The sequence below is a fragment of the Meriones unguiculatus genome, chromosome 7, assembly GCF_030254825.1.
Source record: "Meriones unguiculatus strain TT.TT164.6M chromosome 7, Bangor_MerUng_6.1, whole genome shotgun sequence".
NCBI lineage: Eukaryota > Metazoa > Chordata > Mammalia > Rodentia > Muridae > Meriones > Meriones unguiculatus.
In genome coordinates, this window is record NC_083355.1 from 44,242,810 (window position 1) to 44,260,374 (window position 17,565).

Below are 17,565 nucleotides of genomic sequence, written 5' to 3' on the forward strand. Positions count from 1 at the left end.
AGAGACTGTGCCTTCTGCTGTGTTGTTTTTCTCATTATCCCTCTATACCACTCTGTACTCTGTCATGGTGCATGTGGAAATTGAGGATGCCTAGAAAATGTTTCTCCACATGTCCTATATAAGAAATGTACAAATATGTGTTTATAATAAAAAGATAAAGTGGGTGCGATGTACCAGACCTATGTATGGATATAGTATGTGCGCAGACACACATTTATATCCTCTGTTTATATGAACATATGTAATTAAATAGAAGCCCATGAAAATAAGATCAGAAGGAACATAGATTAACCAAAATGTCAAAACCAGGGAGAGACTGAGACTATATATTCAGGCCCTAGAGTTTAACACATTATACTATATTTGAGTCAGACATCTAACTCTGATGGGTAATCAAGGCAGGAAGAAAATATCAGTGACGTGGCTCATGTGATCTCTAAGGAGAGAGACACCAGGCACGTTAGAGCTAAAGGGAATGTCTCACTTGGCGGTCACCCACTGGACTCTCAGTGAGGAGCAAAATGCGTATGGAAAGTGTGTGATATGCAGGTGCTGCTGTTCTCTGCCTGCACCTGCAGTGGACATCGCTAATCGATCGCTTCCGCTCTGAAACTCAGGGTGCCTTGCTTCTTTGAAGCATACTACTCCAGCAGACTTCACTACTTATTTAGAATCTACATGCTACAGGAAACCTACTTGCTCTCGCAGTGTGAGGGATGGTGGCAGTATCAGGGGACTGAGGGTGGGGAGGGTGTTCTGGGTGGAGAGCCTCCTGACCTGTATTGGGTGCTCTTTAGGATGTAGTGGGAAAGAGCTGGGAAACAAGCTTAGGGGTCACAGAGGCCTTGTCAGAATGCACAGCATCTTGATTCCCCTGCTCCCACTGGCTTGAGGAGCAACCCGCCTACATCAAGCTCTAGGCCCCCACGCTGACCATTCTTCCACTGACCCAGATTACCCCTTCAGGAGGACTTTGTACAGCTGATTCACCGAATAACTCCACCAAAACACGTTTTTGTTGTTTAAAACGTGTTTGTAGGCCTGCCTTCACCTGAGTTACGACTATTTTCCTCCTTTGAGCTTCTGTTTTCCTTTCTTTCTCCCTCTCTACTTTCCCCATCCCTTCTTTTCTTTAACAGTAAGGTCTCATGTAGCCCAGATTGGCTTTGAACTCACTCTGTAGCAAAAATGACCTTTGAACTCCTGATCCTCAAGCCTCTACTTCCCTAGTGCTGGGATCAAAGGTCTGCACCATCGCAACCATTCTCTTGAGCGTTTGTGTGCGTGCACACTCATTTATGTGTATGAATGTGGCACAGGCATGCCATGGCATGTGGAGCTCTGAGGACAGCCTGGGTCAGCCCCTGCTCTTCCACGTCATTAGAGACAGGGTCTCTGTCGTTTCCCGCTTGCTACCCCAGGGTGGTGTACCTTAGTCATCCAGTTAGTGACCTGTGAGCATCCTGGGTTCGATGTTGAGTACTGATTGCCAATATGGCAAGATTTGGGATGGCTGAGGTGGCATGCCTTCAGGCCCCTCCACCCCCACCCTGGGAGGGATTGTTTAGCGTAAGTTAGTCTCTGACCATGCTTATGAGAGATTATATACTGAAGAGCCTCATTCCCTGGGCTTGGGTCCTGGACTGCACAAAGAGAGCAAAGCTGACTGGGTATCAGCCCTCATCTTTCTCCACTTCCGGGCTGTAGATGCAATGTGACCAGCTGCCTCGAGCTCTCGCCATCTCTCCTCCACCATGATGGACTGTATCCTTTAAACTGTGAGCCAAAACAAGCCTCTCCTTTTAAAAGCTGTCTCTTGTCAGTGTCTTGCTCTTCTATTGTGATGGTAAGATACTGTGACCAAGGCAACTTAGTTGGGAGTTCACATCTGTACCTGCAAGTAGGAGGCAGGAAGAGAGCTAGTGTAGAATGGCACAGGTTTTTGAAGCCTTAAAACCCAGTGACACACCTCCTCCATTAAGGTCACACCTCCCAATCCTTCCCAACTAGTTCTACCAAAAGGGGGCAAAGGCTCCCATCTATGGGTCTCTGGGGCTGTTCTCATTCAAACCACCACAGCACTGAGATAAGTAACCAAGAAGTGGGGGCTCTTCTGTTCCTGCCTCCCACTTCCCCTTAGGAGCTCTGGAATTATAGATGATTGCACTGCTGTATCTGGCCTTTACGTGGCTTCTGGGGGAGACAAACTCAGGTCCCCAGGCTTGCGTGGTAAGTGATTTTACTTGCTGAGCCATCTTCCCGGCTTTCTCTGAAGCTTTTTAAAGTGTCACAGTCACTAAGTTAGCAACTTCCTATGTGTATTAATTATCAAATTACTTATTCTTCCCATGTGAACACTCTCTGTCATCTCTGTCTCCTTGCAAACTTTGCATGTTCATGGATGAAGCAATTTAGCATTTACTTTTTTCTTTAGAGAGTGTGGCAGCAGTGATGACAAAGCCCACGCTGGTGACTCCTGGACTGACTGTGTGAAGCCAGGAACTCTGAGGATCCTGCTGAGGGTTCTCATGTCTGCAAGGCTCCTTCTTTCTTGTGATCCTTCTGGGTGCACTTTCATAGAAGCTGAGGGATGGGCAGAGGTGGGTAACACAGTCGCAGTGTGCAGCCCAGGAGATGGGCCAGGGTCTGGGACGAGCTGCTGGAGACATAGACAGCAGGTGACAGACACCATCCAGGGACCACAGAAGCAGCACAGGGACTGGGGCTCCCTTTGGGCCCCATGGCTACAGCAGAGGAGTAAAGTTGGCCAGGGAATGGACGCTGGAGATAGGAAGGAAGGCAAGCTCTGCCGTGGTATCTCTGAGCCAGGCCTCAGAGGGATGGGCAGAGGTGGGTAACACAGTCGCAGTGTGCAGCCCAGGAGATGGGCCAGGGTCTGGGACGAGCTCACTGGAGACATAGACAGCAGGTGACAGACACCATCCAGGGACCACAGAAGCAGCACAGGGACTGGGGCTCCCTTTGGGCCCCATGGCTACAGCAGAGGAGTAAAGTTGGCCAGGGAATGGACGCTGGAGATAGGAAGGAAGGCAAGCTCTGCCGTGGTATCTCTGAGCCAGGCCTCAGAGGACAGTTAGCTTCAGGCAGACAGCTCTCCCCAGGGCTGAATCAATTTAGCATGTGTATGAGTCCTGCTGCCTTCTCAGATCTGCAGAGGTGATTTCTCTCAGAGTTCGTGATCACAAGTAAGAGCCCAGCAAAAACGGGACTGTGAGCCTGACAGCCAGGGCCCCGTAAACGAGGGTCAGGCTTGGCTGCATCCAGTGACTGACGGCGTCTTCAGGAGCATGTGCCTCCATCTGTTGACTGCTCTGAGCATCATTTCCAGACTGGCTGTTTCTGAGCGGCGGTAAGATGGCCACAGGATTTCTCATGCCAGCACCAGTGGCACCACTCTACCCACTGTTCACTTCCCGTGTCAATCTCTGCCACTCACCTCCCGTGCAGACACTATGCACACCACGATGCTCTCTGTGTTGCTCGATTCCTGACAATACTGTTACCACAGCTCACTGTCACAAAGCTGAACTTCTCAGTAACCCAGGGAAGACATACCTTGGCTTAGGCCTTTAGCCAATCACTCTCCAGGAAGTGGAGGAGGGTGGTGGATATCTTAATAGGTTCCCAGTCATGCTCACCCCTAAGGAGGAAGAAGCAGGGGCCAGTTTATCTTCTCCAGAAGGATGACGTGATTATTTAAACCTGAAGAAGGAAGCTGGACAGGCAAGATGGATATCCATCACACAGAGAAGAGATAACACACAGAGATGGCCTTTGCATTGCTAAAGGTAGAATTGTCTTCCCAGCTCAAGATGCACAGCTATCTGGACCTTTGTGCTTCAGGCTTAAGGCTCCCATGTGCTTAGCGGTGTGTGGCATTGCTGCTGTTCTGGGGTATCCAGAGTGTGGACACTAGGCCTCTTCACATCTTCCTATAAGGGGCATCCTAAGCCTTCTCATGAAGACTTCCCACCGCCCTGTACAGGAAATCCCTCACGTGGAACCTTCACATGCAGTAAGCTGCCATGTTCAGGGGAAAACAGCTTCTCTCTAATATGCTTGTGTCCCAGGATGCTGGTCCCTAGCACCACTTGGCTCTCCTTGAGTCTCTTTGGGATGCTCATCTTGGCTCAGACCTTGACCAGATGTTGGTATCATGTGCAGTCTGTGAAGAGGTCCATCTGGTGATGGTCCTGCAGGGAATGGTCAGGGCAGACAGCCTGGGTCCTGACAAAAGGAGGCACCCCTTAAAGCTTTGGAGCTCACGGCGTGTGCACAGCTGCTTCCTAGTACAGCTGCTCTGTGGCCGTTGTTTTCTGGTTGCTGGTGGTGGCCTGCCTTCTCGTACCCAGGTTGAAGAGTGTCAGGGAAACCCACAACCCCAAGGCCACAAATCCGAGACACAGCTCTGAGGGTTGGGAAGGTGGGTCAGTGTCCCAAGGGTATCCTGAGGCATGGAAACCCAGGAACCACACAGCTCTGAGAGGAGGCTTCCTCAACAGAGATGTTGCGGCTCCCAGGGGAGGGTTTCTCCAACCCCTGATGAGCTTAGGAGCCTGAGCTCAGCCCCTTCTCCAAGTGATGCAGCTCCCAAGGGAGCGGGGTGGCCCAATCCCGGATGAACTGAGCTTGGCAGCCTGGGAGCCGCTCCTTCTTCATTTCTTCTTCCTCTGATGAGTGAATCACAGCAGGCAGTAAATCTCTTAAGAGATTTCCTGAAGGGAAGAATCCAGTAGAGAAGGGACAAATCTAAGAGCAGCTGCCTCTGCTCCCAGACGGCAACAGGGAACTGGGGCAAACACAGCCTTTATATAGGAAATCTTAGGGGGCGGGGTTTTTGGGGGTGGGGGGGGAGAGATTTCCAGAGTGTGGATTGGTAGAATTTCAAGTCCTAAGCTTGGGGAGCTCAGGGATTGGTGGGCTTTCCTGTTCAGGGATTGGTGGGTTTTTGTCAGGCCTTTTCACTTCAAATTTGCATAATGTGGGATGAGTCCGCCTGAGGGGCTGGAGATGACAGTTACAGAGGTCTGGACAGAGGGGTGGTGGGCTGCCAGAGCCTCCTCAGGCAGAGGTCTGGCCACTTTTCCACCCTGAGGGGTTATAAAGTGTACAAAGTGTCCAAAATTTACAAGAGTTCACTGTGAAGGCAGCAGGCCGAAGCAGGGAAGGGCTTTCTCATGGGCAGCTCCTGCTCAGGCGTTGCTGAGGAGCTGGGGCTATTTTGTCTCCCGCCTCCACAGCCCCAGGGCGGGAAGGAGGGCCCACAGCCCTGAGGAGGGGAGCTGGCAGTGAGCCGCTTGCTACTGCGCACTGAGTTGGCCTCTAAACATGGCTCTTGGGCCTCTTAGATTCCCTGATGCTGCTGGGGGCATGGCAGTGGGGTCACGTCAGGGCCGCTTGGATTGCCCCCACCTGGGTGTCCACAGCTCGGTGGGCTTGGGGCGGCAGGTTGCCTCGGCTCCCGCCTTTCAGTGGACGAGCCTGGGGACTGGTCACCTTCCCCTTTCTGGTGCCGCACTGAGGTTTTGTTTTTCTCTTTTCATTAGTTGCTTCTCTGGTACTGCTATAACAAATACCCAAGAAGAACAACTTGGGGGGGGGCAGTATTTGAGCTCATGGTTTCAGGGAGTTTGGTGCAGCGTGATTTGGCCCAGGGATGGAGCGCCATGGCAGTGGAAGTACGTGGCAAAAGCTTGCTTGTTTGTTTTTTGTTGTTGTTGTTGTTTTGTGTTTAACCTCTTAGGCAGGGTACAGAGGAGAAAGTGACGCAGGAAAGGACGGGGCATCCCCTCTGTGCCCTGCTTCCTCTAGTGAGGCCCCTCCTCCCGCTTTGCCGCCTATAGTACCATCGTATTTCTAATCTATGGAGGGATTAATCCATCGGTAAATCAGAACCCTTGTGATCTAAGCTCTCTGAAGAAGCCTTCACAGGCACACCTGGAGGTGTGCCTTCCTAATCCTGCGTGATGGCTGGGAAGACTGTCCCGCTGTTTTCTGTGTGGGGGTGGACTCGGGCCTCTGCATACCAGGGAAAGGCTCTGCCGCGAGGCTGCATCTCAGCCCACTGCTGCGCGTTTTAACCTGCAGACTCTTCAAGTGAAGGCTTATCTGGAAGGCTGAGCTGAACCGGCTGGATTGGTTCTTTGGTTTTTACTTTTGTTTTTAAGACAAGGTCTCACTAGGCAGCCCACTCGGGGTGTGTATCGAGATGGCCTCACACTCACAGCAATCTGCCTGCTTCTGCCTCCCAGGTGCTGGGATGGAGGTGTATGCCCCACTCGTGGCCCTGTGGTCCGGTTGGAGAGCTGTCCACTCCCTTGCCAGCTTCCTCAGCATTGCTGAACCACATCACAGCCCTTGGGTTCTGTCTGACACCATGACCAAAGAGCAAGTTGGGGAGGAAAGGGTTTATTCAGCTTACATCCCACACTGGAGGAAGTCAGGGCAGGAACTCAAGCAGGGCGGGAACCTGGAGGCAGGAGCTGATGCAGAGGCCGTGGAGGGTGCTGCTTCCTGCCCCCACCTCCCCCACTGATCACTGAGAAAATGCCTTCAGCTGGATCTCGTGGCGGCATCTCCTCTGCTGAGGCTCCTTCCTCCCTGATGACTCTAGCCTGTGTCAAGTTGGCACAAGACCTGCTCCTTGAAACCCCATTTGGAAAGCTCTGGGTAACCATGTCCATTGGTCTCTCTTCTTAGCATTTGTTTTTATCTCTGTGGGGATAAGGCTGCTAAAAAACATTTTCTCCCTTTACTAGATTGTTTGTGCTATGAAAAGGTCAGTCTTGAGCTCCTTGTCATCCTCCTCCCTCAAATGCAGACACGCTGGACCACGTTCTGGCTGCAACAGGCTTGTCTCGTTGCCCTTCATGCTAAGCCAGCTGCCTTTGGGAGTCTGCCCTTCTGTAGCACTGGTCAAATTATCAGGGCCTCAGTTTTCCTTCTTACCAAGACACCACAGCCAGAGGCTCCACTCCTGGCTTTGGTGACTCTGGGAAACTCTGTGATGCTCATGGCTTGGGCCCCGCCATAACTGGTAACACTTCTGAGAAGTATCTAGAATCTAGGCCCTTTCTAACAGCAACAGACAGACAAACCCTTCATTACTGGCATGGTGACACACACTTATGATCCCCAGTACTTGGGAGGCAGAAGCAGTAGGACCCTAGGTTCCAGGCCAGCTTGGGCTATACAGAAAGATCCCATCTCAAGAAGGAAGGAGGGGGCTGGAGAGATGGCTCAGTGGTTAAGAGCACTGCCTGCTCTTCCAAAGGACCCAGGTTCAATTCCCAGCACCCACATGGCAGCTCACAACTGTCTGTAATGCCAGTTCCAAGGGATCTGACACCTTCACACAAATGGACATAAAATAAAGTTAAGTAAAAAATAAAAATATTTAAAAAAAAAAAAGAAGGGAGGAAGGGAGAAAAGAAGGAAGGGAGGAAGGAAGGAAGAAAGCGATTTGTATGTGCCCAGACTGAAAACACATCCCCTAGAGGATTTAAACCATCCCTCAAGGTCCTGCCTTGGATGGGAAACACCCTATATTTGTCCATGGGCTGCTGTCACCGTGGGACTTGGTTTCCAGTACAGTAGTGGTGTCGTGGCCTGGCCCAGCTTCCCTGCACTAGAAAGAATCCAGGCCTGGGTTTGGCTCCAGCTGGGCCTTGTAAAGCTGTTACTTATTGAGTTAAGTCAGAGTGGTTCAAATGTTGATGTGCAGCACCTGGGTCGCCCTTGACAACCACCACAGAAGGGAGGCCCTCCTTCTGCTGGGGCTCCCTGTAACCCTCTCTCCGCTGGACCCATGGCTTCCTGGTAGGTGCTGCTGGCTCTCTGTGCTCTAAGGAGCCAGGAAAGTATTGCAGTATTTTGCTGTACCTGGTTGGTGCCTGTCTGGTGCCTGCAGGGGCTTTTCCGGACTGTGCTGTGGGGAAGGGGCACCAGGCTGGGAAAGTGTTTGGTAAATGGTTCACAGAGTTGCCTGGCAGCAGAAAGGCCGTGGGTTGGAGGACAGCCAGGAGCCTCCGCCTTAGCCGCTACATTCCATCTGTACCATCCTTCCTACTCCAGGGGACACGACAGATGTGAGGGCCTGGGTGGATAGCTTCTGAGTTTTGGTGGAAAGTTGAACAGCAGGTGGCCCAAGGGCCAGGCAGAGGAGGGGGCTATGCAGCTAGCAAGTCGGACTCCTCTGTTGGATGGATGCTGTGACAAGCTGAGCTCTGTGTAGGAGAGATGGGTTACGATGTACAAGCCATCCCCAGATGTCCATGAGATGGGCCGGAACCCAAGGGTCACAGAGACAAAAATAAATATTCAAGGAAAAGCCATGTTTCTTATAATACATCTAGTGTTTGAAGTACCAGGTAGAGATGGGCTTTTTGTTTGTTTGGTTTTGTTTTTTGAGACAAGGTTTCTCTGTGTAGCCCTGGCTGTCCTAGAACTCACTATGTATTCCATGCTGGTCTCAAACGCAGAGATCCACCTGCCTCTGCCTGGCTAAGAGATGGGCTTTTAAAGCAACTTACTGATCATTAGCTACCATGGGTGTTTTGTTGTGCCTTGCTGAGATTTTAACCCAAGATCTTATATTTTAATGTGTATTAGAACCTTCCAATAGCCTGTGTATGTGGTTTTCTACTTATGCTAGAGATGGAAAGTTTCCTTTGGGAGAAAAAATATTGAATGAATACATGAGTTGATTTAAAGGAAAGTATGAAATGAAGAATAGTCTCTGAGACTCGGGAGCAGCCTTCCAGAATGCATCACAAGGACTGGGGTGGGTTGGGGAGGGGCAGGACCGGTGAGGTGGATCCAGGAGGGAAAGACAGACTGGATTCATAGGTCCAGAGATGTGGCCACAGATCTTGGTGTAGAGTCTTTTTGAATTGTGATGGATGAGACCTGTAGGGACTGGAGGGTGAATTGGACTGTATCATCAAGAGCCACCAGTCTCTGGGTGTAGACCCTTAATTCAGGAGGCACCAGGAACCATTGAAGGTGTTTAAAGAGAAGAGTGGTTCATGACTATCCTTCAAGAGTCTCATTTGTGATGGGTATCATGACTTGGAGTCAGGATGACAAGCTGGGGCTTAAGCAGAAGTATTATTATGAGGTCAAGCCAGGGCCATAGGCTCACAGCTCATCCCCCACTGACTCTGGAGAGAATCAGGTCTGAGGCAGATGAGGCCAGCCTTGGTCCATGGGTTACAAAGGATGCTAAGCATGGCTGCTGATCAGAAGCCTGTGGCTGGGGCTGTCTGGGATGCCTGTTCTGGATGTCCAGGGAGAAGGATGGGGAAGGAGGGGCCCAGTGGCAGCCCCTGGCGCCTCCAGGCCTAGCACAGAGTGTTCTGGAATGCTGTGAGGGGAGTGGGTGGAGTGAGCTGGAGGAAGCTTTTCTGTGGCTACACCAGGAAGTATGCAGTTTCCTGCCTGGGTTTGGTTGGGACAGCCCTGGCTGACAGCCCAGGTCAGGATTTCATTCAGCAGCAGGGGCCCTGCACCCTGGGTCATCTTTGTTTGTTTATCACTGTCCCATTTCTTCCTTCCATCAGTTCAGGCACCAACTCTGCTTAAAACCCCAGGCATTCAGCTTTTTCACTTGAGGGCCTTCTCCGTGCCAGGCAGCAAGGGTTGGGGCTGCCAGGGTCCAGTGATACAGTAAGTGGACCGTAGGGATCCATTGCAGACTGTCTGCCTGTGCTGGCCATTGTAGCCAGACCATGGCAAATTGTCTACCTGGGAACATAAATCATTCTGTTCCTTTGTGCAGGGCGCAGGGCTGTGAAATGCAGGTATGCTCAGTCCTGGGTGGCAACATTTTGGAGGGCTGATTTGACTGGTGCTGTAGGTAAGGTATAAGGGTGGTGTCAGCTTAAGATTGGGGCCTGCTCAGGGCTGACCGGATGGTATTTCTGGGAGTGGGTTCCTCAGGGTGGGAAAAGCTGCGATTGTTGTTGTTACTGTAGTGGTTTTTCGAAGACAGGGTTTCTCTGTGTAGCCCTGGCTGTCCTGGAACTCGCTCTATAGATCAGGTTGGCCTCAAACTCACAGATCCACCTCTGCCCAGATGGAATAATTTCAGCATCTAAAGGGACTGGCATAGATGTTTGCTCTCTGGGATGTCGCTTGGCTGCCCTCCTTGGCCTGGAGGTTGGATGAAGAGTGAGCAGAAGGTGGCATCCTCTCTTCTGTCCTCTCTTACTTCTGGGGAAGCTTGAGAATCAGGGTGACCTTGCTGTCTTCATAGCTCCCTGGAGCGCCTGCTCTGCCCAGAGTTGGTGCCAGGAGCCCTGTGACCTCAGGCTGGCACAGTCACTCTCCTGCCGACAGGATTCCTGCCTGCCCGACAGTCTAGTTCTCTGTGTCCCTTTCTGGCTCAGTGATCAGGAAGAGGCCACCAAAAGCTTCCTCCCTGGCGCCTCTGGGAGGATGGTTATCTCAGGAAAGCCAGACCACTGCCTGGTGTCTGTGAGGTTCCTCGCTTCAAGGGAGACCTCCTCCTCCTCTGCAGATCCTGGGCCTGCAGAGGGCGGGATCTCCTGGAACCCTTAGGAGCTGGCCTGGAAGTTGCTCGGTATCCCAGGCTGGCCCTGAATTTGTGATTCTCCTGTCTCTGCCTCCTGACTGCTGCGATTACAGTCTTAAGCCATCATTCCTGGCTGTCTGGTACAGTATGATTTGCACAACAACACGTGCTATATTGTTAAAACCGATTACTTTAAGAAAATACTTCCAGGGCTGGAGAGATGGCTCAGAGGTTAAGAACACTGGCTGCTCTTCCTGAGTTCAATTCCCAGCAACCACATGGTGGCTCACAAGCATCTATAGTGAGATCTGGTGTCCTCTTCTGGTGCACAGGCACACACGCAGGCAGAGCACTGTATAAATTATAAATAAATAAATAAATCTTTTTGAAAAAGAATAAAAAAGAAAAGAAAAGACTTCCAGAAATGGAGCAAGCTAAAGTGAAGTAAAACAAGTTTAAGGCGGCGATCATCTTACACTTTTCAAAGCTGGGCCAGAATCTGTGCCACCCAGCCTCTCCTCCTAAATATGTTTTGGGGAAAGGCTCATAAAGAGTTGCACAGCCTGTCATGGCACCAACATTTCGCAGAGTGGTGTTTTGCCAGTTCTGAGGCTTCTGTCCATCGGAGGACAAAAGGTGTGGGTGGACTTTGCAGACTGACAGGTAAGCTCAGTTGGGTCGTCACTAGGCATGCGCTGGCAGGGGCCTGCCCAGCAAAGGCATAGCATTCATCTCCTAGTGCCGTGGGACCGGTTTACTGACAAGCTTCCTAGGAAAGGCTTGTGCTAAAGACTGTAGGTTCTTATCCATAACGAAGGCCCCTGTCCTCATGCAAGGGCTGTAACTGTTTATGGAAAGAGGAGCCCATGACTTAGACAGGCTGAGGGCCCCCCAAAAGGAACCAGTCCCATAGAAAGGACCGCGTGTAGCATGAAGGAAAGTAGCCTACTGCTTCTCTCTAGGATGCTGACGCACAGAGACTAAAGAATAAGAAGCTGAAGACTTGGGAAAATGTTACTCTTCAGACTCTGAGAGGTGGATTCACTGCGGGCGGCCCTCCCAAACATGATGGGGCAGTGATTGGCATGTATGAGGGTGGAGGATGGCAGGGGTAGGCAGCGAGAACAGCAGTGACAGCTGCTGGACGTGGATGAGGCAGCTGGTCCTTAATCTTTTGGGGCTCAGACGGAACACATCTGGGAGTGTTTGATTGAAATGACATGTTGTTCATTTTCAAATGAAATCCTTGTTTATGCGTGCTGCTTAGAATTGATCTCCTGGCCCTGAAAACGCTAAGCAAATATGTAAGCATTGCCATGGTTTTGTTTGTTGGTTTGTTTGTTTTGTTTTGCTTTGGCAGGGGTGGGGGGCAAGCTTTCTATTGTTTGCAGGGCTGGGGCTTGAACCCTGGGTATTGTATATGCCAGGCAAGCCCGCTATTTCTGAGCTGCTTCCTTTACCCCCTTTTAGCTTTCACTTTGAGGCAGGGTATCTTGAAGCTGTCCAGGCTAGCCTTGAACTTAGTGCATAATTCATGCTGCCTTTGTCCACGAGCATTTTTTTTTTTTTTTAAGACAGGGTCTCCTTACATGGCCTTGGCTGCGCTAGAACTCACTACGTAGACCAGGCTGGCCTAGAACTCACAAAGATTGACTCACTCTGCCTCCCAAGTGCTGGGATCACAAGTGCGTGCCACCCTGCAGCTCTTACCTGCATGTGTTCTGTGCCGAATCTCTTCCTACACCCTAGTCTTCTCTCTCTTCAGTTGCTTCTGTTCTGTGTTGGCTGCTCTTGTGGTTTAGGGTGCTGTGTGCCTTTTCAGTGGGGCAGGCTTTCTATGACAGGGGCTCACGGATGCTAATCCCAACCTGAGCTGTGCGTACTGGGGCTTTGTTCACCCGGGGAGGCTGAGCCACTGCCTGCAGACCCTGGTTAAGCTGCTGCATTGGCAAGCATTTGGGGGAACACCAACCCCTGGGTCCAGTGCTGTGTCCAGCTGGGACACACAGCCATGGCTCCTCTGGAATGGTCCACGATGCCTCTGCGGAGTGACCTTTTTGCTTTGGCATTTTTCAGCCATGCATATTCCAGGTGGCCCAGGAAATTTCATAGGTGTTCTGATGAGCATGATTTTGTGGAGATTTCAGGGGGGAAAATAGGGGAACAATTTTCACAGGTGTCCTGGTTGACTCTTTGTCAAGTCAGCACAAATTAGAGTCATCTGAGAAGGGGAACCTCAGTTGAGAAATGCCACTATCTTGTTCCTGGAGGCAAGTCTGGGGCATTTCTTGGTTAATGACAGGTGTCGGAGAGCACAGGAGGCCACTATGGGTGGGACCACTTGGAGCTGGTGGTCCTGGGTGCTATAAGAAAGCAGGCTGAGCTTTCATGAGGAGAAAACCAGTCAGCAGTGTTCCTCCATGGCCTCTGTCAGTTTCTACCTCAGCCTCCCTCAATGGACCGTAGCCTGGACAGCTAAGCCAATTAGCCCTTTTATCCCCATGTGGTTTTCAGTCAGGGTCCTTATCACAGCAGTAGACACCAGTCTAAGGCAGTGGGTTATCTCAGGCTGCTTATGGGAGGCATCTGAGAGCTAAGTGTGCCACTTTGTTTTACATCAAGGTGATGAGCGGGGCCAGGGGGCTGGACTTATAGACAGCTAGAGTAATAATAAGTAGGAGAAACAGTTATATAGAGTGATGTGTGTACATTTGTGTAGCCGCATGTATGTCCGTGTGTCCACATGAATGTGATATATACATGGAGAGACAGAGCAGAGCTTGGTTGTCTGTTCCCTCGCCCCCTCTCTTCCCATTTCTCTTCTTCCCCCTCTTCCCTTCCTCTCCTCCTCCTCTCCAGGCTGGCCTCAACTCCTGCTCTGTGTGTGTGTGTGTGTGTGTGTGTGTGTGTACGCGCTTGAGTGCGGCTGTGTTCTGAAGTTGTCCAGTGAGGTTGAATCCAGGGCTCTACTCATACCAAAAAGTGCTCTGTTGCTGGGTCACATAGTTGTATTTTGAAAAATTATTTAATAAAACCCTTACAATAATTTTTAAAAAGCTGATTGCTACTGAAAGCTAATTTGTTGCTTGAGTTTAATGTTCCCCATTTGGGAAGAAGGGTTCTGCCTTAGGAGTTCACTTGCTCTTGCTTTATAAAGCACAGTTGGATGGCGGTTATTTACCAGTTGGTACAGCACAGGGTGTAGTGTTCCAAGTTGCCCTTGGCACCTTACCTCCAGGGTGGCCTGGTAGAGCTGATTTCCCCATCCCTGCACAGGAGAGGCAACTGCAGGCATGCCTCAGCCAGACACGGCAGTGTGCCTCAGCCAGACATGGCAGTGTGCCTCAGGAAGACACGGCAGTGTGGCCTCAGGAAGACACGACAGTGTGCCTCAGGAAGACACGGCAGTGTGGCCTCAGCCAGACATGGCAGTGTGGCCTCAGCCAGACACGGCAGTGTGCCTCAGCCAGACATGGCAGTGTGCCTCAGGAAGACATGGCAGTGTGCCTCAGGAAGACACGACAGTGTGCCTCAGGAAGACACGGCAGTGTGGCCTCAGCCAGACACGGCAGTGTGCCTCAGGAAGACACGGCAGTGTGCCTCAGGAAGACACGGCAGTGTGGCCTCAGGAAGACACGGCAGTGTGCCTCAGCCAGACACGACAGTGTGCCTCAGGAAGACACAGCAGTGTGGCCTCAGCCAGACATGGCAGTGTGCCTCAGGAAGACACGGCAGTGTGCCTCAGGAAGACACGGCATTGTGGCCTCAGCCAGACATGGCAGTGTGTCTCAGGAAGACACGGCAGTGTGGCCTCAGCCAGACACGGCAGTGTGCCTCAGGAAGACACGGCAGTGTGGCCTCAGCCAGACACGGCAGTGTGCCTCAGGAAGACACGGCAGTGTGCCTCAGGAAGACACGGCATTGTGGCCTCAGGAAGACACGGCAGTGTGTGGCCTCAGGAAGACACAGCAGTGTGCCTCAGCCACACACGGCAGTGTGGGCATCTCCTCCTACCTCTTCTGTCTCTCGCTGGAGGGCTGTGCCATGTCTTGTTTGTTTACCTACTGAAGGCTATCTTGGTTGTTTTCAAATTATGAGTAAAGTTTCTATATATAGGTAGATCAGTGTGGTGTGGGCGTAACTATTTATTTGTATAAACACAACAAAGTACAGTAAGACTGGGATCTTCCCGTGTTCTCCTGCCCACAGTCTCACTTTAACACTTTGAGTTGCCTGAACTGAAAGGAGTGGGAGAATAGTCACGCACACTCGATTACAGTACATTGTTATAACTGCATATTAAAACATTGTAAGATTTAGTTTTGTGTGTGTCACATTTGTGCCTATGAGGTCTAGAAGGGTGTCACATCTCCCTTCTAGAGGAGAGGGTGGTACAGGCAGTGTGAGTGCTGGGAGCTGAATTTGGGGCCTCTGGAGTCCTCTGGAAGAGCAGCACACAAACGCTCTTAACCACCGAGCTACCTCTAAAGCCTGCGGTGCGCACGTGGAGGCCGGAGGCTGACACCAGGTGTCTTCCTCAAATACGTCCCATTTCATTTACTGAGGCAGTTTCTCCATGAACTGAGGGTTCACCAGCTCTAGCTTGCCCCGGAGCTGACTCACCTCAGCCTTCTGAGAACTGGTTACCATGCCCAGTTAGCCCTTTCTGGGTTCCCAGAATCTGGGCTCCAGTCTTTACACTTGCAAGCACTCTATCTGCTCAGTCCCTTCCTCTGCCCCGAGCTGCTCTATGTGTTAGTCAGAGTTATTGTCACTCTTGCTGCCTCCCTCTGGGACTGGTGTCACTATGTGGTCCAGGCTGGCCTTGAACTCCCAAAGCTCTCCCACCTCAGCCTGCCAGGTGCTGGGAATATAGGTGCATGCTACCACACCTGGCTTGTCAGTCTCTTACTGAGCCTAATTTCTGAACTAAACTTTATTGTAGGTCGGTCTGTATAGGAGTGAGGACAGCAGGTAGAGAGTTGGACTGTGTGGATTTAGGCATCACTGGGGCTTTGTGCTGGGTTCAGCCGTCCACTTAAGGCCTGCAGACACGGTGATTACTGTTTAGTTCCATGAAAAACCGCTTTGCAGGGTGGTTGTCGCTGGGGAGCGGAGGACACCGTGAGGGAGTGGAGCCCTGAGAGGATGGGTGTTGTTAACAAGGGGACAGCCATGCCAAGGACCCATGAGAACTGCAAAGCCCTCCCTGGGCGAAGAGCAGAGGCATGGCAGACCCTTCCTTTGGGGACTGAGTGGGAGTGGGAACAGTGTTTGCAGAAAATCCCACCATGACTTTCTCCCCCAACCTCATGTTTACCACCTGAAGACTGCTCAATAGCGACTTCTACTGAGGTTAGCTAAACCTTCCTCCCGGGCCCAGCTATAGACCACAGACGCAGCCTCCTGCTCATCTGCATGCATCGGGCCTGCCTCCTCCATGCGTCTGTATGCAGTAAGCCCACCTCTCTGTTCAGCTCTCTCTATAAACCCGCTGGGCTTCCAGGGTGCAGAGTTTTCCATCAGAGGACCCAGGTCAGCCGATCCCAGCTACATGTCCAGATATGTCTGTCTGTATGTCTTCATTCCCTCACCACCCGAGTCAGGTTGGTCCCTGAAGCCATGCTAGATGGCACGTGAGAGTTCTGTTTGCTCCATCTCCTCACTTGATGTCACTTTGAGATTTGGGCTATTCAAATAGATGTGTAGTGTGATCATTGCTGCTGTGGTCCGTAACTCTAAGAAGATGTTATGATGCTCAATATCTTCCCAAGTGCTTGTTTGCTGCTCCTACAGCTTTTTATAATTAAAACATTAAATTATGGCTGGGCATGGTGGCCCATGCCTTTAATCCCTGCCCTCAGGAGGTAGAGGCAGGTCGATCTCTGAGTTCAAGGCCAGCCTGGCCTACAGAGTGAGTCCAGAACAACCAGAGTATACAGAGAAACCGTGTCTCAAAAAAAAAAAAAACAGAAGTTAAATTACTTTTATTTATTCTCGTAGAGTAAGGACTATGTGGAGGTTAGAGGACAAACTTAGGAGCTGGTTCTCACCTTTCACCATTAGGGGTCCAGAGATCCAACTCAAATTGTCAGGCTTGCCAGCCGGAACCTTTACTCACTGGGCCATCTAGCAGCCCTTCACCATTATTATTATGTGTGTGTGTGTGTGTGTGTGTGTGTGTGTGTGTGTGTGTAGTATGTATATATGTAGGTATGTATGCGCTTGTGTGTATATGTGTGCCAGGACCGGGGCAGGTGTGTCATGGTGTACAGTGTGTGGAGGTCAAAGGACAACTTTGTGGAGTCACTTCTCTCCTCCCTACATGCGTTCTGGGGAGTGAACTCAGTTCGCCAGCCTCTGTGCCATCTCAGTGCTCCTAGTCATGAAATTTCTTGGCGTTCAGATCTTTTCAGTGTTTTTACTTTGTTTTACCGGGGTGCCGAACCTCAGGGAAGCTAGCCCTGCTTGGATCTTAGGCCTGCTTTTAGCTGGGTTGTATGTTCTTACTTTAAAAAAAAAATGTATTCTGCATTTAACGTTTTAAGCATTGCTTCTAACTTAGCCAACAGTATAGAATAAAAAGATTGTGTACATGTGTGTGGTATGTGGGTTGAGAAAAGTCCCCGAAAGATACGTGATTTTTGGTTGCAAGCCTGCATTTATTTACTCTGTGGGTAATACATGTAGGTTTTTGTTTTGTGTATCTACATTTACTTACTGTGTGTGTTTGAGCATGTGTGCATGTGTGCACCCACAAGCCCTACAGCAGGTAATGTTGAGTTCAGATGCCCCCATGTTTAGGAATTTGACCTTGGAGTTCACGTTGCCACTTACCTGTGTGCCTTTGGTGAGCACCGGCCTCTCTGAGGTCAGCTCACTGCTCTGTCAAGAGAGATGCTAAGATCCCACCTCAGAGGCCGCTCTGAACTACGATGGCCATGCTTGGTTAACGTTCCTGTCTCTGAGCTCGGTAGAGAGCACTCCAGAATGGCAGGTCTTCTAGCCAA

General features: G+C 50.9%; 1 protein-coding gene across 13 annotated transcripts in view; it reads left to right on the forward strand.

Annotated features, from left to right (window-relative positions):
- The window catches only part of Rph3al (rabphilin 3A like (without C2 domains)), a 137,973-nt gene that overhangs the window by 26,466 nt on the left and 93,942 nt on the right, over positions 1–17,565 (forward strand). The window contains exon 1 of one of the 13 annotated variants that reach the window (XM_060387286.1): positions 6,553–6,690. The exons of 2 other annotated variants lie outside the window; for them this stretch is intronic. Coding sequence is in view for 9 of the 11 variants with exons in the window: in XM_060387282.1 (XP_060243265.1) it covers positions 7,731–7,839 (109 nt within the window). In the remaining 2 variants the exon portion in view is untranslated. Of the gene's footprint in view, positions 1–6,552; positions 6,691–7,542; positions 7,840–9,662; positions 9,688–17,565 lie in introns of those variants that run through there. 10 more of the 13 variants (XM_060387282.1, XM_060387290.1, XM_060387293.1 and 7 more) reach the window with 10 other exon arrangements.